The sequence below is a fragment of the Ictidomys tridecemlineatus genome, chromosome 5 (genome assembly GCF_052094955.1).
Source record: "Ictidomys tridecemlineatus isolate mIctTri1 chromosome 5, mIctTri1.hap1, whole genome shotgun sequence".
Taxonomy (NCBI): domain Eukaryota; kingdom Metazoa; phylum Chordata; class Mammalia; order Rodentia; family Sciuridae; genus Ictidomys; species Ictidomys tridecemlineatus.
Window position 1 is genome coordinate 171,957,370 of NC_135481.1, and position 20,072 is coordinate 171,977,441.

Below are 20,072 nucleotides of genomic sequence, written 5' to 3' on the forward strand. Positions count from 1 at the left end.
GGGCCTAGGTCTTTCCTGTCCTGGTATTGTGCAAGGCCTGCAGCTGCCTCCCTGGCCAAACTCTGGGCTGGGGCGAAGAGCTGAGGTTTTGAGAAAGAGGAAGCAGCACCAGAGACTGGATCTTCCTCTCTTGGGGTGGCAGAACCCAGGGAAACCAGCTGCACCAAGAGCTCCTGGCTTTTCTTCCGTTTCTTCTTGGCAGGTCTGCTAGCCTCGCAGCCACTTCCTCCTGTGGAGCAGGTACTCCCCAACCCTGGGCCTGGAGGGCGGGGTGAGGGGAAGAGCGGAAGGTGGGGAGTAGGGAGAGGCTGAGACTTGCTGGGGGTCATCTGGGTGTGAGGGCTAGATCCCCAAACAACCCAAACCCAAGACACCAACCAGAGCTGTAGTCAGAACCTAAATTCCTCTACCACCCTAAATCTTTCCCAGTGCAGAGCACAGTCCCAATCCTAACCCGACCCTGTGTGGACCCCAGTTCCTGTTCCAACCTCATCTCACTTGCGTGATCACCCCAACCATCATTATTCCAGCCCCAACCCCATCACCCTCATCCTAACCCAGTTCTGCCTTATCCTAACCTCACCTGCACCTCACCTGTCACCTTGCCCCAGACACCTTTCTCACTTCCATGGCAAACCCAATCCCAGCCCAGATTCCATTCCAAATCCCAACCATCACCCCCCGCCATCTCAGTCCAAGCTCAGCCCAGCCTTAATCTCCTCTGTTCTCCGACTCCATCCATCCATCACTTTATCTGCCTGCGAGAGGGACCCTCAGTACTGTCTGTCGCAGCTCAGGGAGGGGTGGCTCCAGCTGGGGGCATTTAGAGCCAGTTTAAGGAATGAAATGTGAAATTTCTAATGTTGCCGTTAAAAGCCCCTCTATATTATACATGAATTCTGTGGCTTGCAGAATTAATGTTGGACCTGTATTTGGGGCTTTCCTTTATTTTGAAAATAAGCTACTCCTGGAACTGCCCGCCCTAACCCTGACTTCCTATATTAAGCCAGGGCACTCCAGCTGGCCTTATCATCCTGTGTCCCTCCTTTTACAGCTCAAGAGGGAAGTTGGGGAGAAGCCCTGGTGTCAGGAAAGAGAAACCGAATCCTGCCTATAGCAAAACTTCTTGGCCCTTTCTTCCTGATCAGACTTGGCCTCTGGGATCAGAGGTCAGGGCTTTGGGGCCCCAGTCTGCCCTTCCAAGATGTCCCAAGGCATTTGATCTTATATGCAGCAAACATGGGTGCCATCCAACCTGCCACATGACAGTTCTTGGGATTTAAAACCCTGCCTTGGGACCACCCAAGACTTGGAGACACAGGATGAAGGCAGTGCTGTCCAAAAGAGTCATTGTCCAAGGGAAGGTTTTCTTCAGAGTGGCAGAGCTCCTTGTCCTCCAGTACATTCATGGCTCCTGTCCAGGACTGAAAAGGTTTCTCTACCACCAGGGGCACTAGATGCTCACCAGCCCCAACCCAAGCTCAGGGGGCTCCTTCCCCTCCATACCAACCTTTCAAACAGGGATGAGGGTCTTTCTTTCTGGGGTTGTCCCTGCTCTCCCCCCCTACCCCGGGACAGTTTTCTGGGTCAAGGCTGGTTTTGGGGATGGACCAGCTGATCTGGTCTTCAATGGGAATGACCCCTTTAGGGCTAAGCTAAGCACTGGTGACTTCTGCAGAATGTGATCTAGGTGAGTCTAGAAAGGTCCTCCTACATGCTCCATATGTCCAAACCCACCATTCCTCTGTGAAGTTCAGTGTTATCCATTCTAGGACCCCAGATGGAAAGAACTAGGCAGCTGGGGATGTTACCTGCAGCAAGCCAAGGAATCTGCCCTGCTTTCAGCTGACTAGACTCAGCCGTCCACCTGCATAAGAATAAGCTGCTTCTCTGCCATTTGATAAAACATCATTAAATTAATTTTTCCTTTTTATATCATGTGCTGTTTTCCTATGTGGGCAGATGGCCAAGTCCAACCTGCTGGATCCAGGTAGTTTCTTGGCTCGGCTGCCAGTAACAGGAATAACATGGACATAGCTTGCTAATGTCCCCTGCTGCAGAGAAATGCCCCTGACACTCTGCATAGGTCTGGGCCCCAAGGCCACACATACCCCAATGTGCCCAACAGGTTGCTTTTTCAACTTTGGGCCTCAGAGTCCCACTGAGGCCCATCTCCAATACAGGCTGCAGGGTTGTCTTCCCAGAAGGGAAGCAGGCCTAGGAGTGCCAAAAACTGAGGACGAGCTGCTAGGCCAGTGCAAATGACCAGATCTGTCTGCTGGAGCAATCCCAGGAAAGGCCTGGGTCCCTGGGGGAGCAGAGTTCCTGACCTGCCCATGCCCTTTGCTGTGCTACCTTCCAGGACATCCCTTCTGCCTTCTGCACTGAGCTGAGTACTGCTTGGGCATCCTGATGGCAGCTCAGGCCTGGTCCAGGCCTGGTCCAAGCCTGGGTATCTGCTCAGCCCTCCCCAGGTGTGCCCCTGGACATAGCAGAGTCAGCAGCACATAACCCATGAGGCAGATGGGCTCGGGGGCTGGGAGAGGTCATGAGTTTCCTGTCCCCATGTCCAGCCTTCTCAGGCTCTTCTGTCACTTCGCAGAGTCAGCAGGAACCAGGGAGGTTTGCAAAGTTGACAGCAGTGTATATGATAAAATATACATAATATAAAACTTAGTCATTGAATGTCCAATTCAATGGCTTGTAACTATCACAACTATCTTTTGTGATAAAATATACATAATATAAAACTTAGTCATTGAATGTCCAATTCAGTGGCTTATAACTATCACAACTATCTTTCTAGAACTTTCTCATCATCCACAAGAGAGACTCATTTCCCATTAAATACTAACTACCCATTCCTTCCTCCCCTTAGTCTCTGGTAAACTCTATTTCATTTTCTACCTCTAGGAATTTATGTTTTCTAGAAGATTCATGTAAGCAGAACTATATAATATTTGTCCTTTAGTGTCTGGTTGATTTCACGCAACGTAACGATTTCAAGTTTCACATGTGTTATAACAAATGTCAGAATTGCATTCCTTCTTACGATAGATTAATATTTCATTGTATGCACACACCACACTTTGTTTATGCATTCTTCTGTTGATGGGCACTTGGGAAGCTTCCACCTTTTGGCTCTTGTACATAATGCTGCTATAAACTTTGGTGTACAAGTACTGATTTGAATCTCTGTTTTTAATGCTTTTTTGAATACATGCCTAGGAATGGAGTTGCTGGGCCACATAGTAACTCCCTGTTGACTTTTTGAAAAAAACTCCAAACTGTTTTCCATATCATTAAATTCCCATCAAACAATAATGCACAAGGGGCCTGGCCCCTATAATCCTAGCAGCTCAGGAAGCTGAGGCAGGAGAATCGCAAATTCAAAGCCAGCCTCAGCAAGTTAGTGAGACACTTACTTAGCAATTCAGTGAGACCCTGTCTCTAAATAAAATATAAAAAGGGCTAGGGATGTGGCTCAGTGGTTAAATATCCCTGGGTTCAATCTCTGGTACCAAAAAAAAAAAAAAAGTACTAGAATACCAACTTCTTCACATCTTCACATACTCATCAACATTTTTCGTTTTCATTTTCTACTTTCTTTGTTCATTGATAGCCATTCTAAATGGATGTGAAGTGGTAGCTCATTGTGGTTTTTGTTTGCATTTCTTTAATGGCTAATGATGAACATTTTTTTTCCCTGTGTTTATTGACTGAGTGCTTATTTTCATTAGAGAAATGTCAATTCAAGTCCTTTGTCTATTTTCTGAGTTAGTTTTTTTTTCTTTTGAGTTGTAAGAATTCCTTATGTAGTCTGGATATTAATCCCTGAAATGATTTGCAAATATTTTCTTCCAATCTTTTTGTTTTGTTCTTACTCTATGGATATGCCTTTTGATACACAGACTTTTTTCTTTTTCTTTCTTTTTTTCTTCTTTTTGTCTTTTTCGAGACAGAATCTTGCTATGTTGTCTAGGCTGAGCTCAAACTCCTCGGCTCAAGTGATCTTCCTGCCTCAGCCTCCCAGGTAGTGGGGACAACAGCCCATGATGCCTACCTCAAAATTTTTTCGTTTTGATGAGGGTCAAGTTGTCCATTTTTTCCTTTCTCTCTCTCTCTCTCTCTCTCTCTCTCTTTTCAGCTTCCTCCTTCCCTTCCTTCCTTTCTCTCTTTTTCTTTTGAGATGGAGGTCTTGCTCTGTTGCCCTGGCTGGCCTTGAACTCATGATCCTCCTGCCTCAGCCTCCAGAGAGGAACTTGGGATTAAAGGCACACACCATTATGTCAGTTTCTGTTTCCCTTTCCTGTGTTTTTGATGACATGCTCAAGGAGCATTGCTTGATCTAAAGCCATGAAGATTTTCACCCATCTTATCCTCTAAGAGTTTTAGAGCTTCAGTAGTTTCTGCTATCTCTCCCCTTTGGACTTAACATCTATTGTACTCCATGGCGTTCCTTCCCCACCAGAGGCACTCCATGGCATGGGGTGCCTTCTTGTGCACAGTATACAGTAGGCATGTCACACCTAGACTTGCTCTGTCACCTCCCTGTCTCTGCTCTGAACCCCTAAGGAGCCACAGCCCTCTCTCACCAACTGAGGGAGACCCTGATGTGCCTGGGGGGCTCTGTACTGCTGGGGCTCCTATAGCCTCAGTCCTAGGTTTTCCAAAATGGAGGCCACCAAGAACAAGGCAAACACAGAGAGAGCGCTGGGGTGACTCCAAAGACACCAAAGGAGAAGTTCCAGTGTAAAGTCCCACGTGCGCTGCACCTTGAAGGCAGAATAAGGTTTCAGCAGGCAAAGACCTGGTAGAGACAGAGCTGGGTAGCTAGGGAGCTACTGAGCAGAAAGACTGGCCCCACAGTGGGTTGGTGGGGACAGGGAATGGGATAAAGCAGGGAGCAAGAAAGGGGTCCTTTCACATCTCACTGACAGTTGGGAGCCATAGAAGGGTTTTGAACAGAGGAGTGATTCTTAAAGGCAGCATTTAGGCTAAATTTAATCAAACCCCATTATGGCCTGTAGCTGGTAAGGCTGGTAACAGGGAGTAAACTCTCAAGTGAAAAAAAAACCCACTGTCATTCTCACTGGGTGCCCTGGACCTCTCTGGGCTCCAGTTCCTGTTAATTTGGGTAGCATGGATGGGGCAGGGGAGTAGGGGAGGAGGGAGAAACAGCTGCTCAGTTGCCAGTGATTGCCTTGGTTCTTGAGGGGCGGGGAAAAGCAGAACTTGAGTTTGGGCAAAGGGGAGTAGAAAGTTTTCTTGGAAACACCACCCAGTGAGGGCATTTCTGTGCAGAGCCTGGACAGGAAACGTGGGCTCCTGGCTCCCTGCTGGCGGCCACCCTAGACATCCTTAGGAACACGGTCCTCTCCTAGGTTGGCCAGCTCAGCGGGTGGAGACACAGGGCTGGACCCTCAGTGCCTGGGGTAGTCCTAGGAGGCTCCTGCATGCTCAGCCACTCTGTGTACCACCTCTTAGGCACTGGAACCCACCTGAGGACCTGCTATGGGCTTCCTGTTCTGGCTGCTCCTTTTGGCCTCATTCTTCCCACCAGGTAAGCTTATGTCCCAGGACCCAGCCTCAGAAGATCCAGCCCTCTGCAGACTGGATATGCCTTGGTCAGGTTTGGCTGCTGAGGTCAAGAGGGGTCAGAGGCAGGCAGTGGCAGGATGCTGAGCAGGAGGCCAAGTTTCCTCTCGAAGCCACCCTGCCAGGCCTCTGAGCAGCCCCCAAGGGACATCCGTACCGTACCCCTAGGACATTGAGCTAGCCTGAGCTAGGGGTGCGCTGTGAGGGTAGGGCAGAGCATGGTTTTTGGGATTTACCTGAGGCACCTTTTCTGGGGTGAATGGCAGGGCATGTGGTGTCCCAAGGCCTGCATCACCCTCCTGTATGTCCTCTCCCACCCTCTCACCAGGCCACACCTCATGGGGTGTCTCTAGTCCCAAGACCGTGCAGGGAGTGAAGGGGTCTTGCCTGCTCATCCCCTGCATCTTCAGCTTCCCTGCCAACGTGGAAGTGCCCGATGGCATCACAGCCATCTGGTACTATGAATTCTCGGGCCAGCGGCAGGTGGTGACCCACTCTGCGAATCCCACACTGGTGGAGGCACGGTTCCGCGGCCGCGCCCAGCTGCTGGGGAATATGCAACACAAAGTCTGCAACCTTTTGCTGAAGGACCTGCGGCCTGAGGACTCAGGCACCTACAACTTCCGCTTTGAGATCAGTGATACCAACCGCTGGGTTGATGTCAGAGGCACCTCGGTCTCTGTGACAGGTGAGGAATGGGGAGTCTCGCTACTGTCTGGAAAGAACTTCCAAGCTGCTTCTAGACCCAATGGCTCATAGCATCAGACTTTGTCCTAAACCTCACCCTGGTCCCTTCTCAACCTCAATTCCAGCCCCTGGCCACCCTCCCCCAGTCTGAGCCCCAGCAAACCTGTGCATTCACCAAAGTGGGGCTGGAGGTTGAAAGTAGCCTCGCTTTGCCATTAAGTCCCCTGATCAGGTCTCCCCTTTCAGCTGGGGCTTCCAGGGCATGAGGTCTCAGATGTGGCAAAGGGGAGTCCTGAGCACACCTGTCTTTGTCCTCAGAGAAGCCCAGTGAGCCCATCATTGCCTCCCCCATGGAGCTGCGAGAGGGCATGGAAGTGAACTTCAACTGCTCCACACCCTACTCGTGCCTGGAGAAGCCAGTCAGCCTGACATGGCAGGGCCAGGACCCCACTCGCTCTGTCACCTCCAGCTTCCAGAAGCTTGACCCCACCGGCGTCGGCCACCTGGAGACCCTTCATATGGTCCTGTCATGGCAGGACCATGACCGGACACTGCTCTGCGAGGTCTCAGTGTCCAGTTTCAGAAGTCAGCGCAAGATTCGCCTCCAAGTGCAGTGTGAGTGTGCGAGGGGTCCTGCCCTCGTTACTGAGCACTGTGTCCGTGGCTCCCCAATGGAGAGAGGGGAACAGAGACTATGTCCCTGAGGCAAAACCAGGCATACAGTCAGGGCAGTGCCGATGAAGAGGGAGTGTTATGCTCTGAGAGCCAAGTCGAATGGCTCTGTTCCAACTCTGTTGGCTTCAAAGAAAGGGTCAATCCTCAAGGCCAGAGAAGGGGAGACACAAAAGGTCAAGGAATAGATAAGCCTCCAAGTAGCTTTGGGGGTTGGTGACAAGTGCCCCCTCCCTAGGTTGGCGACAAGTACCCTCTCTGGAGGAGCTGGTAAGATGGAGTCTACACTTTTTCTGCTTTAAGCTGCACATGGTCACAATGACCAGGGTATCACTGGGGCCTGGGCCGAGTCAATGGGGAGAAAGCCCCGGTTTCCATTGGTTATGCTTCATCCCATCTCAATAAAATGGGGCAGCTGTTCTAGAACAAGTACTATCCACAGGCACCAGTGGATACCAGCACCAGTCTGCTGGCCTCCATCCACTAGATGAATAAACACTGGGCTAGCCACTTGTTTCCCATCTGTTTTCTCATCTGCTTAGTAGAGCTAATGATTCCTCATTCCTATCTCAGAATTGAATGGAAATAAGGGGCTGGGGGTGTGGCTCCGTGGTAGAGCGCTTGCCTAGCACCATTGAGGCCCTGGGTTTGATTCTCAGCACCACATATAAATAAAAAAATAAATAAAGGTACAATACCTTTGTGTCCAACTACAACTAAATTTTTTTTTTTTAAATGAAAGGAGTTGACACAGGTAAGGTAGTTAGAAGAGTGCTGGACACTTGGAAATATTAGCTTTTATTAGCATGTTTACGTAGAAAGAGGCCTTGGAACAAGATTTAAAGAAATGTAGTTTCTTAGTATTGCCAGTTCCTTCCTTACAAACCCTTTGGCCCCTGCCATTAAGGGGCTGGTCCCTCACCAACAACCACCACAGGCCACTAAAGCAAGCAAAGTGGTGCCCGTGACCTTGTTCATGCAACTCACCCCCTGAAGCAGAAAACCACAGAAGGCTGCACAAGCTGGACTCCAGGCCAAGCATCGCATTATCAGAGCCTCAGTGGAGAAGGAAGGGGGCAGGCATGTGTCTGGGGTAGAGGAGGACAGGACGGAGGAACTCTTGGGACTGATGTTTGCTCTGAGTGCAAAGAGCAGAGTTTTGAAAGGAAACGAGAGGTGTGCTACCCCGCTCCCTTACCCCACACCTGCATCATGACTTGCAGATGCCCCTAAAGACGTGGAGGTCCTCCTCAGCCCCACGGGGCGGAACATCCTTCCAGGTGATCTGGTCACATTCACCTGCCAAGTGAACAGCAGCTACCCTGGGATCAGTTCCGTGCAGTGGTTCAAGGACGGGAAGCTCCTGAAAGCCACCGGTCGTGTGCTACAGTTGTCCCAGGCAGCCTGGAGCGACGCGGGAGTCTACACCTGCCAAGCTGAGAATAGCGTTGGTTCTTCAGTCTCACCCCCAGTCAGCCTGCATGTGTTCAGTGAGTCCTGGGTGAGGCTGGATCTAGCCAGAGGGTGGGGTGGGGGCTCCAGGCCATGGGACTGAGGAGAGCAGAGCCAGGGCAAAGCCAGAGGCGTAGCTCTGTGCCTCTGGGATGCAGATGTGAATCCCAGCTCTGCCTCACTGGGGGACACATGACAGAGTGGGGTGTCCAGAGGACCCCCGTCAATAAGACAGAGATGCAGGGCAATTCCAAGAGGCTTCCCTACATGGGGAGGGGTGCAGTAGAATTGAACAGAGATTGAAGCGGATTGGCTGCCATCTGGAACTCTGAGGGGTTGGGGCTCAAGTTGTCTGGGAGTCCCTCTAGTGTACCCTATGCTTCCCTCATAGTGGCCGAGGTCAAGGTGAGCCCAGCAGACCCCATCCTGGAGAATCAGACTGTGACACTGTCCTGCGGCACTCCCAAAGAGGCACCCAGTGAGCTCCGCTACAGCTGGTACAAGAACAATGTCCTGTTGGAGGAAGCGCACACCCCCACCCTCCAGCTGCCCTCAGCCACCAGGGCCGACACTGGCTTCTACTTCTGCGAGGTGCAGAACACCCAGGGCAGCGAGCGCTCTGGCCCTGTCAGTGTGGTGGTCAAACGTAAGTGGCCAGGGTGGGGTGGCACTGGTACTGCCAGAGCAGAGCCTGAGGGTGGCCCCTGGGGGAGGCTTGGGGTTGCTGGCATGGGGCTCTGAGGCCACGCTCACAATCCAGTTCTGCACACCTTGACTTTGGAAAGACTTGGACCTCTCTGGGCCTCAGTTTCCTCCTACTTTTAAAAAGTCTTATTTGGAAATAAGTTCAAATTTATGAAGAGTAGCAAAAATGGTAGAAAGAATTATATATCTTTAACCTATCGTCCCCACTTACTAACATTTTAGATGTTACTTTATCCTTTTCTCTCTCTCTATGTGCATGCGCACACACGCTTACACATATGTTTATATGTATACACACATTTACTCTCTATGTAAACACATATGCCCTCCCCATGTACATGCACAGTGCACATATGTGTTATTTATCCACCTTCATACAAGTGCTCCTCAATTTATGCTGGGGCTACATCTCAAACCTTTTGTTAATTGAAAATATCAAAATCAAGAATCTACTGAACAGTGTAGCTCAGCTTCACCAACCTTCAACCTACATGCTCAAAACAAATTAAACTACAGGTGGGCAAATGCATCTAACACAAAGCCTACTTTATAATATAAAGTGTTGACTAGTTCTTGGGACTTATGGAATGCTGTATCACCAAAATGCTGGCCACAGGCATATGGTAGGGTGTCAGTAGCTTCCCCTCACGGTCTTGGGACTGACTGGGGGCTGCACTGCCCAACAACACGTGTGAGAAAGAATCATACCACGAAATTGCTAGCCTGGGGATGGATCAAAATTCAAAATTCAAAGTGCAGTTTCTAATGAATGTGTATCATTTTCACACCGTTATAAAGTCGGACTAATTGTAAATTGAGGACCATCTTGATTTACATCGTTACAGTTGCAGACATGATGTCTCTTTTCCCCTTACTTCCTCAAGTGAGTATTTCCTAAGATCAATCCCTTACATAGCCCCAGTACAAAGATCCCACTCAGTATGTGTGACATTGATCCAAGATGATTATTTAACCTATAGTCCATATCCAAATTTTAGCAATTGACTCCACAATGTCTTTTAGAACAAAAAATTTTTTGGGGAGGGTGGGTTCTGGGGATTGAATTCAGAGGCACTTAACCACTGAGCCACATCCCCAGCCCTATTTTGTATTTTATTTAGAGACAGGGTCTCACTGAGTTGCTTAGCGCCTCACTGTTGCTGAGGCTGGCCTTTTTTTATTTTTTCTTTTTTTTTTTAAGTTTTTTTTTTAGTTGTAGATGGACCATGACTTTATTTTATTTATTTATTTTTATGTGGATTGAACCCAGTGCCCCACATGTGCCAGGTAAGTGCTCTACCACTGAGCTACAATTCCAGCCCTGGCTTTGTTTTTATTTTTTATTTTTATTTATTTGTTCTTTTTAGTTATACATGTCAGCAGAATGTATTTTGACATATCATACATCCATGGAGTATAACTTCTCATTCTTTTTAAAAAAATTTTTATTTACTTATTTATTTTATAGTAGAATGCATTTTGACATACTGTACACATATGGAGCACAACTTTTCATTCCTCTGGTGGTACATGGTGCAGTCACTACAGTAGTGTGATCATACATGAATATAGGGTAAATGTCTGTCTCATTCTCACTTCCCTCTACACAAACCAAAGTTCCTTCATTCTTCCCTATCCCCTCACCTCACTATGAATCAGCATTTGCTTATCAGAGAAGACATTTGGCTTTTGTTTTTTTGGAATTGGCTTTTTCATTTAGCATGATATTCTCTAGTTTCATTCACTTACCTGCGAATGCCATAATTTCATTCCTCTTTGAGGCTGAGTAATGTTTTATTGTGTAACTGTACCACATTTTCTTCATCCATTCATCTGTTGAAGGGCATCTAGATTGGTTCCATAGTTCAGCTATTGGGAATTGAGGTGCTATAAACAATGATGTGGCTATGTCGCTGTAGTAGGCTGATTTTAAGTCCTTTGGGTATAACCTGAGGAGTGGGATAGCTGGGTCAAATGGTGGTTCCATTTCAATTCTTCTGAGGAATCTCCATTCTGCTTTCCATATTGGTTGCACCACTTTGCAGTCCCACCAGCAATGTATGAGGGTACCTTTTCCCCACATCCTTGCCAACATTTATTATTGCTTGTATTCTTGATAACTGCCATTCTGGCTGGAGTGAGATGAAATCTTAGAGTAGTTTTGATTTGCATTTCTCTAATTGCTAGAGATGATGAACATTTTTTCATGTTTGCTGATTGATTGTATTTCTTCTTCTGTGAAGTGTCAGTTCAGTTCAGTTCCTTAGCCCATTTATTGATTGGGTTATTTGTTTTGTTGTGTGTTGTGTTTTGAGTTTTTTGAGTTCTTTTCGTATCGTGGAGATTAGTACCTTATCTGATGTGTGTGTGGTGAAGATTTTTTTCCCATTCTGTAGGCTCTCTCATCATGTTAGTGATTGTTTCCTTTGCTGAGAAGAAGCTTTTTAGTTTGAATCCATCCCATTTATTGATTCTTGATTTTACTTTTTAGGAGTCTTGTTCAGGAAGTCAGGTCCTAAGCCAACATGATGAAGATTTGGGCCTACTTTTTCTTCTTATTCCGTGTAGGGTCTCTGTTGTCTTGTCTAAGTCTTCGATCCACTTTGAGTTGATTTTGTGCAGGGTGAGAGATAGGGGTTTAATTTCATTTTGCTACATATAGATTTCCAGTTTTCCTAGCACCATTTGTTGAATAGGCTATGTTTTCTCCAATTTATGTTTTTGGCGCCTTTGTCTAGTATGAGATAACCATATTTATGTGGGTTTGTATCTGTGTCTTGTATTTTGTGGTCTACATGTCTAGTTTGGTACTAATGCCATGTTGTTGTTTTGTTATTATTGCTCTGTAGCATAGTTTAAGGTCTGGTAATGCAATGTTTCCTGCTTCAGTCTTCTTGCTAAGGACTCCTGAGGCTGGCTTTGAACTCATGATCCTCTGCCTCAGCCTCCTGAGCTGCTGGGATTACAGGTGTGCATTATTGTGCTCAGCAGCACATTTTTTTCTGGTCCAAGATCTGGGCACACACTTTGCATTTGGTTGTCATACATATCTCTTTATTCTTCTGTTGTGTCTCTCCGGGACAGTTCCTCAGTCTTTCTTAATTTTTCATGACATTGAAGCTTAAAGAGCATAGGTCAGTTGTTCTGTGCTATTCCTCAGTTTGCATTTATGTGACTCAAATAGCCTAAGACTCTGAGCTTGGGCAGGAAGGTTGCAGGGGTGATGCTGTGTCAACCCTGGTGCATCCTATTGGGAGGCATCTGGTGTCAGTTTGTGCCATGCTGGTAATGTCCCTGTTGATGGCTTGGTTAAGGTGCTGTCCACCATCTGGTCTTTACCATTTTTTTTTTCATCTTTAATGTGGGGTCCAGATCCCTGCTTGTAATTTTGCCATGAGGACCGACTGGGACAACAGAGTGATTTGCCTGGCCCAGGAGCAAAAATGCATTTGACAGGTGCTCAGGAGCTTCTAGGGTTGCCCTCTGTCCCTGGGCACTATGGGGAAACAGGGTACAAGGTCATAGGTTATAACAGGGCATCTCCATCTGAGGGTGACAGGTCCTCCTCTGGTCTCCACACAGACCCACCCCTTGCTCCAGACCTGACGGCCTTCTTGGAGACACAGGCCGGGCTTATGGGCATCCTTCACTGCTCCGTGGTCAGTGAGCCTGTGGCCACACTGGTGCTGTCACACGGTGGCCTCATCTTGGCCTCCAGCTCTGGGGAGAGGGATTACAGCCCACGCTTCAGCATCTCCTCTGCTCCTAACTCCCTGCGCCTGGAGATCCGAGACCTGCAACAAGCTGACAGTGGAGAGTATGAGTGCTCAGCCACCAACTCTCTTGGAAATTCCACCTCCACCTTGGACTTCCATGCCAATGGTAACACGGGCACAGATTGCAGGGGAGTGGATAGGGGGAAACCCCCCCCCCCAAAGGAGGCATGCTCTGACCTCTTCCCTTTGAAAGTTCAGATGACTCAACGGAGAGGCTGAACTAGTTGGTTGGGTCATATTAAAGATCTGAGCTATCTGGTCATTCTAACCTCAGAAGTTCCTAGAAGCCAAGGCAAAAAGGGAAATGTGGCAATGCACATCATTACTTTTGCAAATTATACTTGGACTCTGAACTTGGAGCGTCCTTTATAGACATTCGTTTATTTTTTATTTGTTAAACTTTTGGGCCAGGCTCTGCTAGGAGTCAGATGCAGGAAGTGAGGTCTTCCAACTGCTGCCCTTCCCTTCGGAGGCTATGGAAGATGTAGCCAATCCATCCAGCTAAGCTTTTGACAGGAACCTGGGCTCTGGCTCAGAGACCTTCTCAACTGTGCTGCAGTGGATCTGAATTAGCATCAAGGCCAAATCCTCCTGATCCACCATAAAGCTCAGACCTGCCCACAGTCATGTGGGGAGAGGAGAAACCTACAGGGTTTCCTTTGGCAGGTGACATGGAGGGTGGGGACTTTGCAGCCTCTTCAAGCCTCCTTTCTCCTCCTCCTGCCAGCGGCCCGCCTCATCATCAGTCCAGCAGCCAAGGTGGTGGAGGGGCAGGCGGTGACTCTGAGCTGCAGGAGCGGCCTGAGTCCGACTCTGGACACCCGTGTCTCCTGGTACCTCAATGGAGTCCTGATTCACGAGGGACCCAGCAGCAGCTTCCTGCTTCCTGCTGCCTCCAGCAGCGATGCCGGCTCTTACCACTGTCGGGCCCAGGACAGCCACAGCGCCAGCAGCCCCTCCTTGCCGGTCGTCCTCACCGTGCTCTGTGAGCAGCCTTGCCACCAGCCACTGCCTACTGGGGGAGGGTCAGCCCACTGGGAATGCCAGCTGTCCTCACTTCCTGCAGGCTCTCCTGGCCCAGTCCTCCTCTGGGGTCTACATCAGGAGGGTGGTCACAGGCCTGGCCACAGTGGCCCTGGCCACCCAGGGCTGGGGAAATGAGCCAGGGCTTCCTCTGCTCCCTGAGTTCTGCCCTCCAATCTCAGTCCCTCTGCCCCTAAGTCTCAGTGCCACCATGGCCCCATATCCAAACTGCCTGCAGGTGACTCAGGGATGCCTGTGCGCATACTCCTATACCTGTGCACATACTCCAGAGGCTGAGCCCTCCCAGATTCCTGGAGAGTCTAAGTCAGAACCCCTCAGCGCTCCTCACCAGCCCCTCTGCACCCTCCCAAGGGAGCATGCTCCATGTTATCCAGAGGGGCTGAGTCATGTGTAGAGCATGCTTAAGTTCCAGAAAGTCTCCCCTGACAGTGTGCACAGGGGCATGGTCCCAGGGCTTGTGGTGAGGGCAGCTGCCTCATCGGGGGTTTTGTGAGTGAGATCATGTGGTGGACTTGACTGCTAGGTGTCTTTTGACCATGTCTCTTGAGAAACCTTTAGAAAGAGGCTTTTGAAGGCATTATGCAGTATCACAGGAGCTGGCTTTGAGGTCAGAGAGACAGGCAGGTAGGGCCCTGGGGCAAGCTCAATGGCTCCAAGGGACTGCTATGAGGGTGCTGGGCTCAGGAGCAGATGGGATTTCTGTAGAGTGGCCTCTAGCTCATGTGGCATCTTTGCTGCAACTAGCAAATGGCTCTCCTTCTAGGAAGACTCAATACAGTTCCCCAGGCACAGGTGAGAGCCAGGAGCATGGGCTGAATCCCACCCACCCTGGTCTGGTTACCCTTGTGCAGTGCACAAACTGCACAGCTGTTTGTGGTCAATCTAGGGACATGCCTTTTTTCAGTGTGTCCTGGGAGCCTAGCCAGCCTGTGGCCCTGGGATGAGTGGCCATGTTCTTCCTCCCCACAGACCCCCCACGCCAGCCCCTGTTCACCGCCCAGCTGGATCTCAATGCTGCCAGAGCTGGGGCTGAACGGCTTGGTGTCCTCCTGTGCCGGGTGGAAAGTGATCCTCCTGCTCAGCTAAGGCTGCTCCACAAGGACCATGTTGTGGCTAGTTCTCTGTCACCAGCCAGTGGCTGCAGCACCTGTGGGGGCTGCTCCCAGCGTGCAAAAGTCACCAAAGCCCCCAACTCGCTACGTGTGGAGATTCGCAATCCAGTGGTGGAGGACGAGGGCTTGTACCTGTGTGAGGCCAGCAATGCCCTGGGCAACTCCTCAGCCTCGGCCATCTTCAATGCCCAGGGTGAGTGGGTGCAGGGGACTGGTGGGCTGGGGGCTAGGGGCTGGAGCTCCCCCCTCTGCCTCTCTTGTTCTGGGGAGGGCTGATCAGGCAAAAACACCCCTGTTCAGCAGTAGGAGGCAAAGCTGCTCCCAGTGACAGAGTGGGGACCCCCTGGGTGTCTTTTGACTATCTGTTTTGGGAAACCTCCATGCTGAGGGAAGCCAAAGCTTTGGATCCTTCCTATGCTCAGTTTTGGTTGGGGACAGGCTTGGAACTGTGAGGCTGATCTCTGAGCAAAGGACAGTAGGGCTGTCTTGTCCTCTGTCTCCTTTACTATGCCCCCTCTCTGGCCTGGGTCTCCATGTCCTCTAGTACCCGCTTCTCATGGGCTCTCCCATCAGCTCATCTGCTGTCTTCCCTACACTGTGGGCAGCCCAGGGGATCTCCTTCTCTCCCTGCTCCAGGCCCCTGGGTTGGGCAGGGGGTAGTCATAGTGGGGTCTGTCTCTCATGAGCCCATGCTGCCTGCTGTCCAGCCACAGTCCTGGTCATCACACCATCCAACACGCTTTGGGAGGGCTCAGAGGCCAACCTGACTTGCAATGTGAGCCAGGAAGCCACAGGCAGCCCTGCCAACTTCTCCTGGTTTCGGAATGGGGCACTGTGGGCCCAGGGCCCCCTGGAAACTATGAGATTGCTGCCCGTGGCCAGAACCGATGCTGCCCTCTACGCCTGTCGCCTCCTCACGGAGGATGGGGCCCAGCTCTCTGCTCCTGTGATCCTGAGTGTGCTCTGTGAGTTATGGCCAAGGGCAGCTGGGGATTGGAGGGTGGAGGGGCTCAGGGCCACAAAGGGTTGGGGAGGTAAGAGCCTGGACTGGCCAAGGGCTACCTTGGGCTTGGGCTGTGCGTGTGCAGTGAGAAGGGGCCATGGCGTGGCACTTGGAATGTGGTGAGATGGGCTGAAGTATCGTGAGTTCTCCCTGTCCTTGCAGATCCCCCAGACCCCCCAAAGTTGTCGGCCCTCCTGGACGTGGGCCAGGGCCACATGGCTCTGTTCGTTTGCACTGTGGACAGTCGTCCCCTGGCTCAGTTAGCCCTATTCCATGAAGAGCGCCTCCTGGCTAGCAGTCTGGGACCCCAGCTCCCATCCCACGGCAGGCTGCAGGCCAAGGCCATGGCCAACTCCCTTCAGCTAGAGATTCGAGAACTGGGTCTTCGAGATTCTGGAAGCTATCGCTGTGAGGCCACAAATATTCTTGGATCAGCCAACACCTCGCTCTTCTTCCAGGCCCGAGGTGAGTGTCAGTGCTCTCATGGTGTGAAAGACACTGAAGCCCAGGGAGGCTACTTAGGTCAGACTTGGGGCTGGGGTGCCATCAATTTTGTGCAGAAATGTGAGTCTTTTAGCATTGGTTAGGGGACAGTTTCCAACTAGTCAGCAGAATGCCTCCTGCTAGATTTTTGTTGTTTGTACAAAGGATTGAACTCAAGGCTGCACCCCCAGTTCTTTTTGAGACAGAATCTTGCTAAGTTGCTGAGGCTGGCGTCAAATTGCAATCCTCCTACCTCAGTCTCCTTAATAGCTGGGATTGTGGGTATGTGCCTCCATGCCTACTTCCACTAGATATTTTCACTTGTAATAACTATAGAAACCACTAGGAGGCAGCAGCAATTGCACGAGATGGTTTGCTTGGTTCCAGCACTTTGTGGCATAACTTATTTTGTAACACTATAATTCTGTTACATAGTAGGTATTCTCATACAAAACTGAATGTGTATGTATATTATGTATATATGCACGTATACATATGTGTATATTCTTTCTTATACATATTCATATTCTTCATTCATATTCATATATACATATTTATATAATATGTATGTATATATGTATATATTCTCTACAAAAATTATCCCTAAGCAAATAAACATAAAAGGAAAGATATTGTCTGCAAAGCAAAGACCAAAGAAAAATAAACTTTTCTTTTCCCACAGTGACAAGCAACAGCAATTTGGGGGCATTACTTTGGATCTTGGTTCTGTGTATATTTTCTTACTTATTATACCCATTTCACAGGCAGAGAAATCGAGGGTCAGAGTTTTAGGAGCTTGCTCATGGACACATGATTCTGCTAACTCTGGACCAACTTGGTTCTGGTCCTGGTATGGCCTGTGCTCTCAGTTACCATCCCAGCTGTCCCTCCTCCCCACCTCCACCTTGGTCTCCTGCTCCAGAGCCAGCGGGTATCAAGAAGCTGACCTTTGCTCACTGCCCAATACCTGGACTCGTTTGCCTGGAGCCTGAGTGCAGGACTGGGCTGGAGAGGGCTAGAAAGTACTCAAGGTCACACAGCTGCCAACCTCCCTTCAAGTCCTGGGCCACCCACATAGTCCCATTCACAGTCAACCAATAGCCTAAACCCCTCCTATTTCAGTGCTTCCTGGGTCAATCCAACATTTGTCAAGAGCTAACACATGCAGGTGCTCTACCTGGTGATGGGGTTACAGGTCACACAAGCCTGGTTCCCATAAAGCCTACCCACTGGTAGGCAAGATTGATTGACAGAGCAAAACCATAACTCCAGGTGGTGGGTGGTGAAAAACCAGGGTGGAGTCTATGCAGGCAAGTTGGGCAGGAAAGCAGAGATGGAGCTAAAAGTGGACCCTGGGAAATGCTTTGGAGGAAAGCTGTGGCTCCTGGATATAGGGGCGGGGTTTTGCAGTCCTGGGCAGAGACACGTACAGTCCCAGACTGCAGGAGCGATGTTGGCAAGCCCCCACCAGCCCTTGGTTTCTCTTTGCAGGAGCCTGGGTCCAGGTCTCACCATCGCCTGAGCTCCAGGAAGGCCAGGCTGTGGTCCTGAGCTGCCAGGTGCCCACGGGGGTCCCTGAAGGGACCTTATACCACTGGTATCGAGATGGCCAGCTCCTCCCGGAGTCGAACTCTGCCACACTCCGTTTTGCAGCCATAACTCTGAAGCAAGCTGGGGCCTACCATTGCCAAGCTCAGGCCCCAGGCTCAGCAACCACCAGCCTGGCCGCTCCAGTCAGCCTCCATGTGTCCTGTAAGAGTGTTTTCTCATTCACATGTGGGGGAGAGGATGCATTTCCTGGTCCTGGACTCTGCCACCATGACAGAGCCCTGGATTAGGGACCCTGGGCCACACCCTGACCGTTCCCCACCTGGTGTAGACACTCCACGCCAAGCCACACTTACCACCCTGATGGACACAGGCCCAGGGCGACTGGGTCTCCTCCTGTGCCGTGTGGACAGTGACCCTCCAGCACAGCTTCGACTGCTTCATGGGGACCGCCTTGTGGCCTCCACCCTACAAGGTGTGGCAGAACCTGCAAGCAACTCTCCTCGGCTGCAGGCAGCTGTGGCCCCCAATACACTGCGCCTGGAGATTCACAACGCAGTGCTGGAGGATGAGGGTGTCTACACCTGTGAGGCCACCAACACTCTAGGCCGGGCCTCTGCCTCAGCCAACTTCGATGCCCAGGGTCAGTGTGTGTGTGTGTGTGTGTGTGTGTGTGTGTGTGTGTGTGTGTGTACGTGCGCGTGCACACATGTGTCTCATAAAAGAGGGGAGAGAAGGTGGGAGAGGACCCTAGAAGCCTGGGAGCATAAGGACAGCCTCCATTCCCATGCTGCCTAAGCCCAGTGGTCTTCAGGCTTAGGTTTCCCAGAAGAGCCTTTTTAAAACAGGATTTTTCTTGGATGCCCCAGTAGATAAAACTAATCAGGGGAAACCACCATAGTGTAGGGTTCATGGTGTTCACCCCATTTGCCTTCCACCAGGGGCAGGGAGGGGCTTGGGACCTTCTAGGACTCTGCAGAGTTCCATTTGGGACCATCCAAGAAACAGTGAGCCATTTCCTAAGCTCAGCCTCAAGACCTGAACAGTCTCAAGATGCTCACTAGTGTCCTCTGCCCTCCCTCTCTTCCCAGCTGTGAGTGTGCAGGTGTGGCCCAAGGCCGTGGTGCAGGAGGGACAGCAGGTGAACCTGACCTGCCTTGTATGGGCCGCCAGCCTGGCCCAGCTCACCTACACATGGTACCAGGATGGGCAGCAGCGCCACGGTGCCCGCTCCATCTCCTTGCCCAATGTCACGGTCACAGATGCTGCCTCCTATCGCTGTGGTGTAGGGCTCCCTGGCCAGCCACCCCACCTCTCCAGACCTGCCACCCTGGACATCCTCTGTGAGTCTGGTTGGGTGCAGGGTGGGGTTGAAAGGAATGACAGCAGCTCACAGGGATCAGGGAATGGCCAGAGTGTCACAGGCGTTTAGCCCAAGGACTCAGTACCCAGCCAGCTGATGGACAAGGGGCATTAGAGCTGGGGGCAATAGAGACAGATCTTTTCAGGGCAGAGGAGTAGTGCCCAAATTGGATAATTAGAGGGCCCATGGGGTGGGGAGCCAGGGCCCTCCTCAGTCCCTATGCACTTTAAAACTGGCCTCTGCAAGACTTTCATCTAAATTTATATGCCCTCCGGGTCTCTACAGATGCACCCCGCAGCCTGCGTCTGACCTACCTCCTAGAGAGCCGCGGTGGGCAGCTGGCTCTGATACTGTGCACTGTGGACAGCCGCCCACCTGCCCAAATGATCCTCAGCCACGCCGGTCGCCTCCTGGCCTCTTCAACTGCTACCTCTGTCCCAAACACCTTGCGCCTGGAACTACAGGAGCCACAGCTGAGTGATGAGGGGCTCTACAGCTGCTCTGCCCACAGCCCCCTCGGCCAGGCCAACACATCCCTGGAGCTGCGGCTAGAGGGTGGGTGGGGGCCAGGTGGGGGGCCACAGGGGTGGGAATCAGCTGTGGTGTCTGGCTGGCCCCAACAGACCCTG

At 50.7% G+C, this 20,072-nt stretch overlaps 1 protein-coding gene across 1 annotated transcript in view; it reads left to right on the plus strand.

Moving 5' to 3' along the window:
- The window catches only part of Siglec1 (sialic acid binding Ig like lectin 1), a 27,653-nt gene continuing 7,581 nt past the window's right edge, over positions 1-20,072 (plus strand). The window contains exons 1-15 of the mRNA XM_005320518.4: positions 1-240; positions 5,488-5,563; positions 5,927-6,286; positions 6,604-6,900; positions 8,181-8,447; positions 8,801-9,055; positions 12,697-12,996; positions 13,618-13,875; positions 14,904-15,239; positions 15,754-16,011; positions 16,212-16,514; positions 18,024-18,284; positions 18,412-18,723; positions 19,172-19,423; positions 19,729-19,998. Of these exons, the coding sequence (XP_005320575.2) occupies positions 5,515-5,563; positions 5,927-6,286; positions 6,604-6,900; positions 8,181-8,447; positions 8,801-9,055; positions 12,697-12,996; positions 13,618-13,875; positions 14,904-15,239; positions 15,754-16,011; positions 16,212-16,514; positions 18,024-18,284; positions 18,412-18,723; positions 19,172-19,423; positions 19,729-19,998 (3,778 nt within the window). The 5' untranslated portion in view covers positions 1-240; positions 5,488-5,514. The remainder of the gene's footprint in view (positions 241-5,487; positions 5,564-5,926; positions 6,287-6,603; positions 6,901-8,180; positions 8,448-8,800; positions 9,056-12,696; positions 12,997-13,617; positions 13,876-14,903; positions 15,240-15,753; positions 16,012-16,211; positions 16,515-18,023; positions 18,285-18,411; positions 18,724-19,171; positions 19,424-19,728; positions 19,999-20,072) is intronic.